Here is a 15049-nt window from a genome sequence, read left to right as displayed (position 1 = left end):
TATTTATTTATAACCCGAATCTGTTTAGTGAGGCCCAGTCTCAAAGCCTGCCATTTGATGTGCATTGGTTTGTCACGGGGAACTTGTCAGTGATTCTCCACGTTTCCCATCACTTACTCCAAAGGATTGTGGCTGGTGTATCTTACTCAGAAAGATTAGAAAGGAACGGGGAAGAACAGAGGAAGGGTCAGGAGAAAACTCTTCCCCCTCATGGAGTTGATCAGCAGGCATAGATTTTAGGAAGGGAGCAGAAGGTTTACAGGAAATGTGAGGGAAGACTTTTCAACTCAGAGGGTGTTGGGGACCTGCAACTCACTGCCTGTAAGGGTTGGAGAGGTGGAAACACTCATCCCATTGAAGAAATACTTGGATGTGTCACTTGCGATGATGAGGCACACAAGGCTATGGGTCAGAAAATGGGGCGAGAATATTTAGGTGGTGGAGGTGTTGTTAACCAGCGTGGAGAGATAAGCTAGGGGAGGGTGGGGGTGGGGAGAGAGTAGCATAGAGTACAATGGGTGAGTGGGGGAGGGGATGAAGGTGATAGGTCAGGGAGGAGAGGGTGGAGTGGATAGATGGAAAAGGAGCTAGGCAGGTCGGACAAGTCCGGACAAGTCGTGGGGACAGTGCTGAGCTGGAAGTTTGAAACGAGGATGAGGTGGGGGAAGGGGAAATGAGGAAGCTGTTGAAGTCCACATTGATGCCCTGGGGTTGGGCTGAAGGGGTTTTTTTCCTGCATTTTAGATCTCTCTGATTCTAATGTTGGTCCACATGGGGCACTGAATGGATGGGTGAAGTAGGTTATTATGGAGTGACTAAGTGAAGTGCAGCGAATGGCTGAAATCTACTTTAAGACATCTTGAGATTGGGAAGGAGGGGACAGAAATGCAAGTTTGAGCAGTTAATTGGCAACTAATTTGCACTTTTTTATGGTGTTGTTTGAGAGAGTAATGCTGGCTAGAATTGTCTAAAACTTCCCCGGCTTTCTTTCAACACCAGGAGGATCGCATGGAACAAAGAAGGTGGCTCAGTGGTTAGCACTGCTGCCTCACAGCACCAGTGACCAGGGTTCGATTCCAGCCTCGGGCGACTGTCTCTGTGGAATTCTCCCCGTGTCTGCGTGGGTTTCCTCCAGGTGCTCCGGTTTCCTCCCACAATCCAAAGATGTGCAGGTCAGGTGGGTGGACAATGCTAAATTCCCTGCAGTGTACAGGCTAGGTGGGTTAACCATGGTAAATGAGGGGTTACAGCAATGTTGGGGTGGGGGGGGTGGGTTCCTCTTTAGAGGGTCAGTACAGACTTGATGGACTGAATTGCTTCTATCTGCACTGGTGGGAGACTAGGAAAGTACTGCAGTTGCTGTAAAATTAAAACAGAAATTACTGGTGAAACTCAGCAGGTCTGGCAGCAACTGTGGAAAGAGAAACCTATGAAAATATTGGGTAAAAACAATGACTGTAGATGCTGGAAACCAGATTCTAGATTAGAGTGGTGCTGGAAAAGCACAGCAGTTCAGGCAGCATCCGAGGAGCAGTAAAATCGATGTTTCGGGCAAAAGCCCTTCATCGGGGATAGAGGCAGAGTGCCTGCAGGATGGAGAGATAGACCCTGCAGGCACTCTGCCTCTATCCCTGATGAAGGGCTTTTGCCCGAAACGTAGATTTTCCTGCTCCTCGGATGCTGCCTGAACTGAAAATATTGGGGTTCAATGACCCTTTGTTAGGATTTAATAATTGCGGTCAGGAAAGCCAAAGGTTTAGGGAATAATTTTATCTTTAATTAATTCCTCTGTTCAAAATAGACACATCACAATACAGCAACCAGGAGGGACAATAGCAGAGAGTGTGGAAGTAACTTTTTTTTTCTAAACTGCCTTTAGCCATAATCTATCAGAATTATCAGCTTTGTCAAAACTGAGTTGACATTTCATTTTTCTGGGTGCCAAGTACAGGTTTAATGCTTGCATCCTTGCTTCTGATCCAAGGCTAATTTCTTTCTGCTTTACTGAGACTAAGGTATAGATAACGAAAAGCGTTCTGGAATTCCCTCCTTAAATCTATCCAGCCCTCTCTCCTCCTATAATGTGTTCCCTAAAACTCTGAGGACAAGCTTTGATTTACATCCAGTATCTCCTGATGCGACCTGGTGTCAATTATTGGTGGGAAATGCTGCTGGGGAGCACCTTGGGATGTTGTTAAGGCACTATATAAATGCAAGCCACTGTTTTTGGTGTGATCTCACTCAATACAACTGCTCCACATCGAATCTGTAGCCTGTGACAAAGCTATTCAATCCATTTGCTCCATGTGGGGTCCACACTCCTCATCAACTTCCATCCACTCTTTGAGGGATTGCCTCCCTGTCATGATATTTCTCAATCCTCCTGAGTTGACAGGTCAGTATAAACTGGCAGTTTTCCTAAATTCAATATTCTCTAAACTCCTCAGAGTGTGTGGAAAATGCGATGCATTGAACTTATCTCACCCAGAAATGGCAGATTTGAAGAGGAGACCCCTCTGGCCCCAGCACTTGAGAAGACTGAGGTGACCACTCCCTTACATTTCCCTGAATGAAATTCCCATGGGAATTTTGTCATGAGGAGAGCACTGGTTCCCAATAATGATATCCTCTAAAGCAGAAGGGTTAGACTATTTGGCCTTTCAACTTGGCCTCACCATTCTGTGACATGTTGGTTGATATGACTATAGGCTGAACTTCAGTTTCCTGCCAGCTCCCCATGACCTTTGACCCTGCCCCCTGTCCATCAGAAATCAGTCCAAAACAGCCAAGAATCTACCCAATAGCTCACCAGGGGAGAGACTTCCAATGACAAGCAATGAAGAAATTTCTCCTCACATCCATCATCAAAGGGAAAGCCCTTATATTGACACTGTGGCCCCTATTCCAGACTCCTACATGACAGTAACATCCTCTCAGCATTGACTCTTGTCAAGCCCATTTGGAATCCCATATCATTCAGAAAAATCACTTCCTTTTAAACGCTCATTGATATAGACTCAAACTGCTTAACATTTCCATGTAAAATGATCCCTTCATCCCAGGAATGAGCTTGCTGAACCCTTTCCTGAATTGCTTCCAATGTAAGTCTATCCTTCCTGGTCCTCTCTCTCAACGTCGGAAAAACTAAAGAACTGATCATTGACTTCAGAAAGAAAGGAGGAGACTATGCCCACATCAACATCATCGGAGCGGAGATTGAGAGGGTTGAGAGCGTCAAGTTCCTAGGTGTGACGATAACTGACAACCTGTCCTGGATTTCACATGGTGATGTGATGGTCAAGAAGACACAATAACACCTCATCTTCCTCAGATGGCAAGGAAATTCGGCATGTCCAAAAGGACCCTCACCAACTTTTACAGATGCATCATAGACAGTGTTCTATCTGGATACATACTGGCCTGGTATAGCAACTGCTCTGCCCAATAGACAATAGACAATAGACAATAGGTGCAGGAGTAGGCCATTCAGCCCTTCGAGCCTGCACCGCCATTCAATATGATCATGGCTGATCATTCCTAATCAGTATCCTGTTCCTGCCTTATCTCCATAACCCTTGGTTCCACTATCTTTGAGAGGTCTATCCAACTCTTTCTTAAATGAATCCAGAGAGTGGGCCTCCACTGCCCTCTGGGGCAGAGCATTCCACACAGCCACCACTCTCTGGGTGAAGAAGTTTCTCCTCATCTCTGTCCTAAATGGTCTACCCCATATTTTTAAGCTGTGTCCTCTGGTTCGGCACTCACCCATCAGCGGAAACATGTTTCCTGCTGCCAGAGTGTCCAATCCTTTCATTTTCTTATATATATACAGCGCAGGACTGTAAGAAACCTCAGAAGGTGGTGTGCACAGCCCAGACCATTACGGAATCTAACCTCCCATCCATAGACTCCATTTACACCTGGTGTTGCTGTGGAAAGGCTGTCAACATCATCAATGTAGACCGGCAGGAGGCTGGGAGAACACAGCAAACCAGGCAGCATCAAGAGGTGGACAAGTCGACATTTCGGATGTGATCCTTCTTCAGGACTTTTGTCTCGAAAATCATCAAGGACCCCTCCCGTCCCGGTAATGCTTTCCTACAACCTCTTCCATCGTGCATAATATACAGAATACTTCAACACATGCACGATCAGGTTCAAGAACAGCTTCTTCCCTGCCGTTATTAGACTTTGAATAATGCTGATCTTGTTCATGTTGATTTTGCTTCGTGCACGTCTTGTGCAGTGTGATCTGGATGCCTCACTCTGTCTAAGCACCCTATGACCTGTACATTCTTGCTTAATATGATCTGCCTGTACTGCTCATAAACAAAGCATTTCACTGTACTTAGGTACACATGACTACAATAAATCAAATCAAGCAAGCTCATGATTGTACAGAGTATCCAGGTGAAACATCACCAATACCCTATACAAGGGAGTCAAAACCTCCTTGTTTTTATACTTCCATCTCCCTAGCAGGAAACAACATGCCATTTGCCTTCCCAATCACTTGCTGTCCCTGTACGACACCTTTATCTGATTCATGTGCTAAGACACTCAGATCCCTCTGTACTGCAACATTCTGCAATCTCTCTGCATTGAAATAACGATCTGCTTTCCTCTCGGAGTGTAGTGGGAGGAAGCCCTGGAAAGGGAACATCTGAGTTAAACAGCAGGAGAGCAAACACCCCACCTCCTCTTGGCTGACCTCGAATCCATAGAAGGCTAAAATAAAATGACTTAGCTGGAAATCTCTGGGGCCTCTGTTCTTGTTGATAGTAACTTTCACAGTTGGATGCAATAAGTGTGGGTCTCCTTTGAGTCAGGCGGGTGTGGGATCAGAACTCACTCCAAAGCTCTGAGCTGTGGTAATTCAGGTGAAGTTGTTTTTTAGATGAGATGTTAAACTAAGGCCCAAGCCCTCTTTCGTGTGGATATAAAATATTCCAAGGCACTATTTCATGGAATGGTTCTAGCACAGAGACAAGCCACACAACCCATGTCGGTGCTAGCTTTCTGCAAGGGAAACTCCCTCGCTTCAGTTATTCTGATATCCCTAAATGCTTTTTATCCTCTTCAGGTGATTATCAAATTCTGGAAAAGAAACACATTTTATCGAAGCTTTTCATCTTGTACACATCAGGAAAACTCACAAGAAACAGTGATGCAAAGGGCATTACCAATCAGAGTAAACCTGCCTTGATTAAAGCATAATAAAGCTTGACAGTTAACTGTCAGTCATCATCAAACTGGTACATTCTCATGGCAACACCTCTACCAATCAGAGTCCACTTGCCAAACAGTCAGCACTCTCCTCACATGAAGTGTCAATGTTGTTCTCCCTATTCATTGGTATTCTTGTGAATAGTCCAGGTGAATGCAAAATGGAAAACTTCACAAAAATGTGTCTATTTCAGCAATACTCAAGTATTATACTACAAAACAACTCTTTGTATCTAAATCCTTCTAAAAGCTAAAACTGAATTTGCTTCAACCACACTCCCAGGCAGTGCATTCTAGATCCTAGACATTCACCAACAAAATTCTCTGAGGAATAGAGGAGATCGTATGAGGAAAGGCTGAGGCACTTGGGGTTGTTTTCATTGGAGAAAAGAAGGTTTAGGGGTGACTTGATAGAGGTGTACAAGATGATTATGGGTTTCGATAGGGTCGACAGGGAGAATCTTTTTCCACGTATGGAGTCAGCTATTACAAGGGGGCATAGCTTTAAATTAAGGGGGGGTAGGTATAGGACAGATGTTAGGGGTAGGTTCTTTACTCAGCGAGTCGTGAGTTCATGGAATGCCCTGCCAGTAGCAGTGGTGGAATCTCCCTCATTATGGGCATTTAAGCGGGCATTGGGTAGGCATATGGAGGATAGTGGGCTAGTGTAGGTTAGGTGGGCTTGGATCGGCGCAACATCGAGGGCCGAAGGGCCTGTACTGCGCTGTATTCTTCTATGTTCTATGTTCTATGAATATTATTTAAATGGATAAAGACTACAGAAAGTTGCAGAAAGGAGAGGTTTGGGAGTCCTCATCCATGAATCACAAAAAGCTAGTATTCAAGTTCAGCTGATAATAGGGAAGGTAAATGGAATGCTCTTTATTTCAAAGGGAATGGAGTATAAAAGTCAGGAGGGTTTGCAAAATCAATACAGGTCAATAGTCAGACCACAGCTGGAATACAGTGACCAGTTTTTGGGGCCCCTGATCTAAGGAATGATATATTGGCATCAGAGAAGGCTCAGACCAGATATGGCTCACCAGGCTCAATCGTGATGGAGGAGTTGTGTTGTCAGGAAAAGTTGAGTAGTTTAGGTCTATAATTATTGGAGTTTAGAAAAATGAAAAGCAACCTTACTGAATTATGATTTGGAGATGCCGGTGTTGGACTGGGGTGTACAAAGTTAAAAATCACACAACACCAGGTTATAGTCCAACAGGTTTAATTGGAAGCACTAGCTTTCGGAGCGACAATCACCTGATGAAGGAGCGTCACTCCGAAAGCTAGTGCTTCCAATTAAGCTTGTTGGACTATAACCTGGTGTTGTGTGATTTTTTTACTAAATTATATAGCTTTCTTCGGAGCCATGACAGGGTAGACCTGGAATTTGTTTCCCCTTGGGAGAAGAGTGCAGGACCAGAGGAAATAATCTTAGAATAAGGATTCACAGGTCAAGATCGTGATGAGGAGGAATTTCTTCTCTCAGAGGGTCGTCAATCTGTGAAATCTTTGCAACCCAGTACTTTCAAGGCTGGGTCATTATGCATACTAAAGGCTGAGATAGATGTTTATTCAATAAGGGAACCAATGGTTATGGAGAAAGGGAGGAAAGTGGAGTTCAGGATTATCAGATTAGCCGTTAATTCAATGAATGGCAGTTTAGACTCGATGGCTGAATGGCCTCTTTCCGCTCCATTGTCTTATGGTCTTGTAGTCTACTGTTGCCACTGTCTGATTTGCCAAAAATCTGTCTCCTCTCGTTCTTGACCTGTTCACCAAAGGGGAAAGGTTCTCCTTATCTATTTTGTCCAGAGCCTTTGTGATTTTGAACAACACTGGGGCAGAGACAGTTCTCTCTGGTGCCACGGCATTTCTCATTTAATCCTTTCATTAACAATACTAAAAACAGATGATCTGGTCATTATCACATTGCCGCCTGGGGCCTTATGCTGTACACACACTTTTGGCTCTCACAGGAGTTAGTGGTGGAGTGGGAATATCATTGGTCAAATATTCCAGAGGCTCAGGATATATCCCACCATGTCCATTCATATTCAGCACTCTCAGCTTCTGGAATACAGATTCAATCAGGAATCAAGAGCTCGTCTCAGTAATTTTACCCACAAAATCATAACTGTTAGTTTTTTAAAAATAACCATTCGGTTCACTCATGTCCTTTAAAGAAGGAACCTGTCGTCCTTATCTAATCTAGACAAGCAGGAGGCTGGAAGAACACAGCAATCCAGGCAGCATGCAGATGCTGGAATCCAAGGTAGACAAGCAAGAGGCTGTGTCCCCCTCTTTCCTGATGCTGCCTGCCTTGCTGTGTCCCTCTCCCTCCTGATACTGCCTGCCTTGCTGTGTCCCTCTCCCTCCTGATGCTGCCTGCCTTGCTGTGTCCCTCTCCCTCCTGATGCTGCCTGCCTTGCTGTGTCCCTCTCCCTCCTGATGCTGCCTGCCTTGTTGTGTCCCTCTCACTCCTGATGCTGCCTGCCTTGCTGTGTCCCTCTCCCTCCTGATGCTGCCTGCCTTGCTGTGTCCCTCTCCCTCCTGATGCTGCCTGCCTTGCTGTGTTCCTCTCCCTCCTGATGCTGCCTGCCTTGCTGTGCCCCCCTCCCTCCTGATGCTGCCTGCCTTGCTGTGTCCCTCTCCCTCCTGATGCTGCCTGCCTTGCTGTGTCCCTCTCCCTCCTGATGCTGCCTGCCTTGCTGTGTCCCTCTCCCTCCTGATGCTGCCTGCCTTGCTGTGTCCCTCTCCCTCCTGATGCTGCCTGCCTTGCTGTGTCCCTCTCCCTCCTGATGCTGCCTGCCTTGCTGTGTTCCTCTCCCTCCTGATGCTGCCTGCCTTGCTGTGTCCCTCTCCCTCCTGATACTGCCTGCCTTGCTGTGTTCCTCTCCCTCCTGATGCTGCCTGCCTTGCTGTGTCCCTCTCCCTCCTGATGCTGCCTGCCTTGCTGTGTCCCTCTCCCTCCTGATGCTGCCTGCCTTGCTGTGTCCCTCTCCCTCCTGATACTGCCTGCCTTGCTGTGTCCCTCTCCCTCCTGATGCTGCCTGCCTTGCTGTGTCCCTCTCCCTCCTGATGCTGCCTGTCTTGCTGTGTCCCTCTCCCTCCTGATGCTGCCTGTCTTGCTGTGTTCTTCCAGCCTCCTGTCTATCTTGCATTCCAGCGTCTGCAGTCTTTTTGTCCTTAACTAGTCTGTTTTACATGTGACTTCTCTTATTCATTCACAGGATGAGGGCATCACTGGCTAGGACAGCATTTGTTGCCCATCCCAGAGGGCAGCTGAGAGTCAACCCCATTGCTATGGGTCTGGAGTTACATGTAGGCCAGACCAGGTAAGGACAGCAGTTTCCTTCCCTAAAGAACATGAATGAACCAGATGGGTTTTTCCAGACAATCGATTCATGGTCATCGTTAGATTCTTAACTTAGATATTTATTGAATGCAAATTCTGCTATCTTTCATGGTGGGATTCGCACTCAGAACATTACCTCTGGATTAACAGTCCAGCAACAATACCACTAGGCCATCCACTCACGTCAAAGCTTAAGGTGTGCTCTGAAAAGGTCGATTAAACCATTCGCTTCAAGGGCAATTCAAGACAGATGACCAACACTCATCATACCACTCACGCCAATGAGAGAATAAAGAAGAACATTTAAGTGAGATATTAATTACTCTCCAAAATGTGTTGAAAGATGCCATAAAAATGCAGGTCCACTTTTTTTCCACCAATGGAATTACTTTAAACAAGTGAAGTGAAGTTAGTGAGACCATGAGATCAGGAACACAATGAACCATGTCTAAACCACCCCCTGCCCCGCCCCCCACGTCCTACACTGGCGTACCATTCCAGCAAGGCTGGGGGACTGGGGGCAGGGGGTCAAAAGTTAAAGCCATCCCTTTCAGAATTTATAGATGTAACTAGCAGCAACTTTAGCTTCAAGGCAAAACGTCTGCAGACCTTATTCCTGTACTTGCTGCAGAAAGATAGAGCTGAATTTATGAAGCTCTTGGAAATGTCTGTACACAGTCCAACATTTGATAAACTGCTCAAAGGTTCAGTGTCTGTTGCATCGGCAAATGCCAGAAACTAAATGAAGAGAAAATAAATCATGAAATCGTAGAACAATACAACACAGTAGGAAGCCTCTTGGATCGTCAAATGTGGGCCAGTTCTTTCAATGAGCCATCAAATTATGTTCAATCTCCCACTCATGGCCCTGTGTCCCTGGAGTTTTTCCTCCTTTGCATAGTTACCCAATTCCCTTTTAAAGGGTAAGATTGAATCCGTATTCAACAATCTGTTAGCCAAACCAAATCCTAAACCACTCCTTACCCCCACCTCGCCTCTCACCTCATTCCTCATAACTGGTCAGTGACCTTCAAATTCGGGAAAATCTTTGGAAGGGACATAATTTGAATTTGCAGCTGACTTCAGCAATTTTCCTCCTGTCAACAATCCCTAACACTAACTGCCCGCATCACCACCTTTCACTGACGTAGGTCAGAGAGGCAATGGACTCGCGACATTGCGACTCAACTATAAACTCAGAAATACGAGTAATATTCTGGGTTTGAATCATGCCACAACAGATGGTGGAAATTGTATTCACCTGTGATCAGGAGATAAGGGTCTAATGATGACCATGAACTATTGTTGATTATTGGGAAAACCTACCTGGTTCACTAATACCCATTAAGGAAGGAAATCTGCCAGTTACCTGGTCTGAACTACATGTAACTCCAGGCAATGTGGTTGACCAACAGTTGCCCTCTGGACTACTGAGGATGGATATTAAATGCATTCCCAGCCAGCAATGCCCACACCCTGTGAATACACCTTCAAGCAAGGTACACACGAATGGACCATCTGTTTAATATTGGTGAGGATTGGGAGTCCTGCTGCCCAGTGAGGCCGTCATACAGAGCTCCCTTATCCCTCCCAGGGGTGTGGGAATAAATCCAGTGGCACTATTCCAAAGCAGTGGCCCTGCAGGGTCCTGAATAATATTTCTCCAAAGTACAAAATCAAAGATCTGAATTGGGAATATCATCCTGGAGCCTGGGCTCAATGTTGAGTGACTGGGATTTGAATTCATCTCCTTCTGCCTCAGAGGTATGAGTGGGACCTATAGGCTCACAGCTGAAGACTCAAAGAGCACACAATGACCTGCTGCAGTAGGGGAAGGACATGAGTTTCACCTCATCAACAGCATAAGGCAAAGACGGTGACATAGTGCTGATGTCAGTGGGTTAATAACTGGGCAAAAGGCTGAAATACACGTAAAATAGGGGACACGATTCTAAAGGGGGTGCAGGAGCAGAGGGACCTGGGTATGCATAGGTCATTGAAGGTAACAGGACAGGTGAAGAATGCAGTTATAAAACACATGATGTTCTCAGTTTTATTAATAGAGGCATAGAGTACAAGAGCAAGGAGGCAAAGCTACAGACAAAAAAAATGTTGCTGGAAAAGCTCAGAAGGTCTGACAGCATCTGTGGAGAGAAAGCAGAGTTAATGTTTCAGGTTGAGTGACCATTCCAGAAGGTCTGACAGCATCCTTAGGAAGGGTCATTCAACCTGAAACATTAAATCTGCTTTCTTTCCACAGATGCTGCCAAACCTTTTGAGCTTTCCCAGCAATTTCAATGTTTATCTTTGATTGATAGCAGCCACAGTCCTTTTGTTTTTTTTTGAGGCGATACCAGATTAGATCACATTCCCTACAGTGTGGAAATAGGCCCTTCGGCCCAACCAGTCCACTCTGACCCTCCAAAGAGTAACCCATCCAGACCCATTTCACTCTAACCAATGTACCTAACACTATGGACAATTTAGCATGGCCAATTCACCTGGCCCACACATCCTTGGACTGTGGGAGGAAACCCACGCTGACGGGGGGAGAATGTGCAAACTCCACGCAGACAGTCACCCAAGGCCGGAATCGAACCTGGAACCCTGGTGCTGTGAGGCAGCAGTGCTAACCATTGAGCCACCGTGCCGCCCACAATATTGAACTTGTACAAGACACACAATTGACTTCAGCTGGAGTATTGTGTACAGCAAGGGGCTCCGCGTTACAGGAAAGATGTGAACGCATCGGAAAGGGTGAATAAACCATTGACCAGAATGGTTCCAGGAATGAGAAACTTCAGCAATGAGGATAGGTTGAAAACGTTGGGACTGCTCTCTTGGGAGGGAAGAAGGTTGAGAAGAAATGTGATAAAGGTTTTCAAAATCATGAGCGGACTGGACAGAGTAGATCGGGATACGCTGTTCCCCGTTGGAAAAGGAGCAAGAACGAGAGGGCAGAGATTTAAAGGGAGGGGTGAACAAATCAAGAGTGAACTGAGAAAGAACTCTTTAGCAGTAGTTAGGGTTTGGAGTGCACTTTCCAGAAATGTGCTGGAGGTAGGCTCAATTGGAGCATGTAAGAGGGGCGTTGGTCAATTATTTGGATTGAAATAGCGTTCAGGAATATGGGGAAAAGGCTGGAGATAGGCATAAAGTAATGATGCATGCCTAAAGAGCTAGTGCAGACATGTGGGGCTGAATGGCCTCCTTCTGTACCATAAGCAATTTGTGATTTTGTGAGCAGTGGCCTAGGCTAATGTTCAGGAGACGTGGGTCCAAATCCAATTTAACCAACTTTTTTTTACTGTATTGAGAAGCTCTCATCTCAGTGGCAGCACCCATGAAACCATCCCCTCTTATTGTCAAACCCATCTGGTTCAAAATTGCCCTTGAGGGAAGGAAATCTGCCTCCCTCACCTACTCCAGCCTACATGTGACTCCATCCCAACGAGGTTGACTCTTAGCTGCCCCCTGAAATGGCCCTCAGTTCAAGGGCAGTTAAGGAGGGGGTAACAAAGACTGGCCATGTCTGCCATAGGCTGTCATCCCATAAAGAAAAGGAAGGAGTACATATTCAACATCACAGCAGTGCCCAGTGCAGCTCAGATGTGGGGCTGAGGTCTTTGTGGTTTGGCCATCATTGGCTCCAATTTTCCCTCGCTGTCTTTTTTACAAACTCTAGCTTTTTTCCTGTTAAGGAAAGGTGGATATTCACACCCACTCCAACCACAAATAACTTGTAGGTAAAAACAATGACTGCAGATGCTGGAAACTAGATTCTGGATTAGTGGTGCTGGAAGAGCACAGCAGGTCAGGCAGCATCCGAGGAGCAGTGAAATCGACGTTTCGGGCAAAAGCCCTTCATTAGGAATAAAGGCAGTGAGCCTGGAGCGTGGAGAGATAAGCTAGAGGAGGGTGGGGGTGGGGAGAGAGTAGCATAGAGTACAATGGATGAGTGGGGGAGGGGATGAAGGTGATAGGTCAGGGAGGAGAGGGTGGAGTGGATAGATGGAAAAGAAGATTCTGGATTAATGGTGCTGGAAGAGCACAGCAGTTCAGGCAGCATCCAAGGAGCAGCGAAAGGGCTTTTGCCCGAAACGTCGATTTCGCTGCTCCTTGGATGCTGCCTGAACTGCTGTGCTCTTCCAGCACCACTGATCCAGAAACAAATAACTTGTACACTGTTACCGTGATTCTCTCATCCTTGTCGGCCAGGTGGACACCATCCTTCTTCCATGAGATGGTTGGCTCCGGATGCCCACGAGGAGGTAGGCATTCCATGACGGATGGTTCACCCGCTGCCACCATAACATCGGAAGGGTTCTGTCGGAAATCATCCCGGAGAACTGGAGAGAGACAACACAAGAGTTCTGTTAGCAAAGTGACTCCTTACAAAGCTGGCCCAGCCTGATTGATTCAGAAGGATGGAGGAGGAGCACCAACCCATACTGCTGTTGTTTAATGAACAGTTCACACTAACATGCCACATCTGCAGTCACTGCTGTGTTCAGCTAATGTCAGTCTTATCCAATCCAGTCTTGGTCACCCTTAATTCAGTTTCTATCAAGACAATGAATCGTGTTGGCTACCTTCCCCCCAGCCCCACGCCCCCCCTCCCCCCCCATCCCAGTTATCTCTTCACCCTGGAGGCTCCCTACCTCATTCCTGATGAAGGGCTTTTGCCCGAAACATCGATTTTCCTGCTCCTCGGATGCTGCCTGACCTGCTGTGTTTTTCCAGCACCACTCTCATCTGAACTCTGATCTCCAACATCTGCAGTCCTCACTTTTGCCTCGTTGATTTTAACCTTATTGCGAATCCTCTTGCAAGGATGCCTACCTTGAAGAAGTTCTCCTCCTCTCTCTACAAGAATCTCAGTGAGTCTCTCTCTCTCACTGCAACCCCCAGGTCATCTCCTCTGCCCTGAAGACCCATCACCTTCATCCCACCTCCATCCACCTAGTGTACTCTTGGCTACCTTCTTCCCACTCCCACCATCTCCTATTTATCTCTCCACCCCAGAGGCTCCCTGCCTTCATTCCTGATGAAGGGCTTTTGCCCGAAACGTCGATTTTCCTGCACCTCGGATGCTGTCTGACCTGCTGTGCTTTTCCAGCAAGACTCTGATCTTGACTCTGATCTCCAGCATCTGCAGTCCTCATTTTCGCCGAGTCTTTCTGCAGCCTCCTTGTTTCCTCAACACTACCTGACCCTCCAACTACCTTTGTGTCATTTGCAAACTTAGTAACAATGCCCTCAGTTCGTTTATCTGATCGTTAATGTACATCAATAGCTGTGGTCTCAACACTGACCTCTGTGGAACTCCACTAGCCACCGGCTGCAATCCTTTATCCCCACTCTCTGTTGTCTGGCAGTCAGCCAATCCTCTATCCATGTCAGTATCTTGCCCCTAACATCATGGATTCTTTCTTATTTAGCAGCCTCATGTGCGGCACCTTGTAAAAGGCCTTCTGGAAATCCAGATGTAGGTTGTTCTGCTATAACGCTCATTTCGTTAATTTGAACTTGCCATAATCTGATTGATGAATTGGGGACACTGTTTCTACACTGCGAATGTTTGATGTGTGTATTGATTATAACACGATTCTGGCCCATTTAGTTTAAATGGTGCTGCCACTAAGCGATTTTCTTATGACATGTGATTTCATGAGAACAGAACTACCGCGCTATAGCAGAACTGACTGTAGATCAGAACTGCTGGCTATCAAGGAGCTAATTCTGCCCTATTTTACTGTACACTTCCAAATACTGTAGTCTGCTACCTCAGCCTTAATTATGGATTCTAAAATCTTACCAATGACTAAGGTCAGACAAATCGGCCCACAGTTTCCTTTCTTCTACCTCTTTCCCTTCTTAAACAGGGGTGTTCCCTTAGCCATTTTCCAGCTCTCTCCCTCTACCATGTCTCTCTCTGTCCCTGTTCTCTCTTCCCATCTCTCTTTGTCCCGGTCTCTCTCTGATCCTGTCTCTCTCTGATCCTGTCTCTCTCTGACCCTGTCTCTCTCTGTCCCTGTCTCTCTCTTCCCATCTCTCTTTGTCCCGGTCTCTCTCTGATCCTGTCTCTCTCTGATCCTGTCTCTCTCTGTCCCAGTCTCTCTGTCCCTGTCTGTCTCGGTCCCAGTTTCTCTCTGTCCATGTTTATCTCTGTCCCTGTCTTTCCGTCCCTGTCTCTCTCAGTCCCTGTCAATCTCTGTTCCTGTCTCTCTCTCTCTGATCCTGTTTCTCTCTGTTACCTGCCTGTCTCTCTCTCTCTCTCTCTTTGCCGAACGGTCGACCCAGTTACTGAGCTGGGAAAAAAAACACATCCTGACAATTGCAGAAGCCCCTATTGGGTCACTGATAAGAACATGCTATGTAGAATTTACATCCATTTCATTTCCATTAGTGAGGTAAACACTAGTCTGAAAACCAGGCTGAACTTCTGAAGAGTTGTACAGTTAC

The 15049-nt window shown here is 46.3% G+C and overlaps 1 protein-coding gene across 5 annotated transcripts in view; it reads right to left on the bottom strand.

Moving 5' to 3' along the window:
* robo1 (roundabout, axon guidance receptor, homolog 1 (Drosophila)) overlaps positions 1 to 15049 on the bottom strand; it is a 768177-nt gene that overhangs the window by 133140 nt on the left and 619988 nt on the right. For all 5 annotated transcript variants that reach the window (XM_087992440.1, XM_087992441.1, XM_087992443.1 and 2 more), the window contains one exon: positions 12776 to 12933. In XM_087992440.1, the coding sequence (XP_087848566.1) occupies positions 12776 to 12933 (158 nt within the window). The remainder of the gene's footprint in view (positions 1 to 12775; positions 12934 to 15049) is intronic.

Source organism: Chiloscyllium plagiosum, unplaced genomic scaffold (assembly GCF_037043375.1).
Source record: "Chiloscyllium plagiosum isolate Xiang-an unplaced genomic scaffold, Cpla_swu_hap1 HiC_scaffold_12, whole genome shotgun sequence".
NCBI classification, from domain to species: Eukaryota; Metazoa; Chordata; class Chondrichthyes; order Orectolobiformes; family Hemiscylliidae; genus Chiloscyllium; species Chiloscyllium plagiosum.
This window is presented reverse-complemented; position numbering and strand designations above follow the sequence as displayed.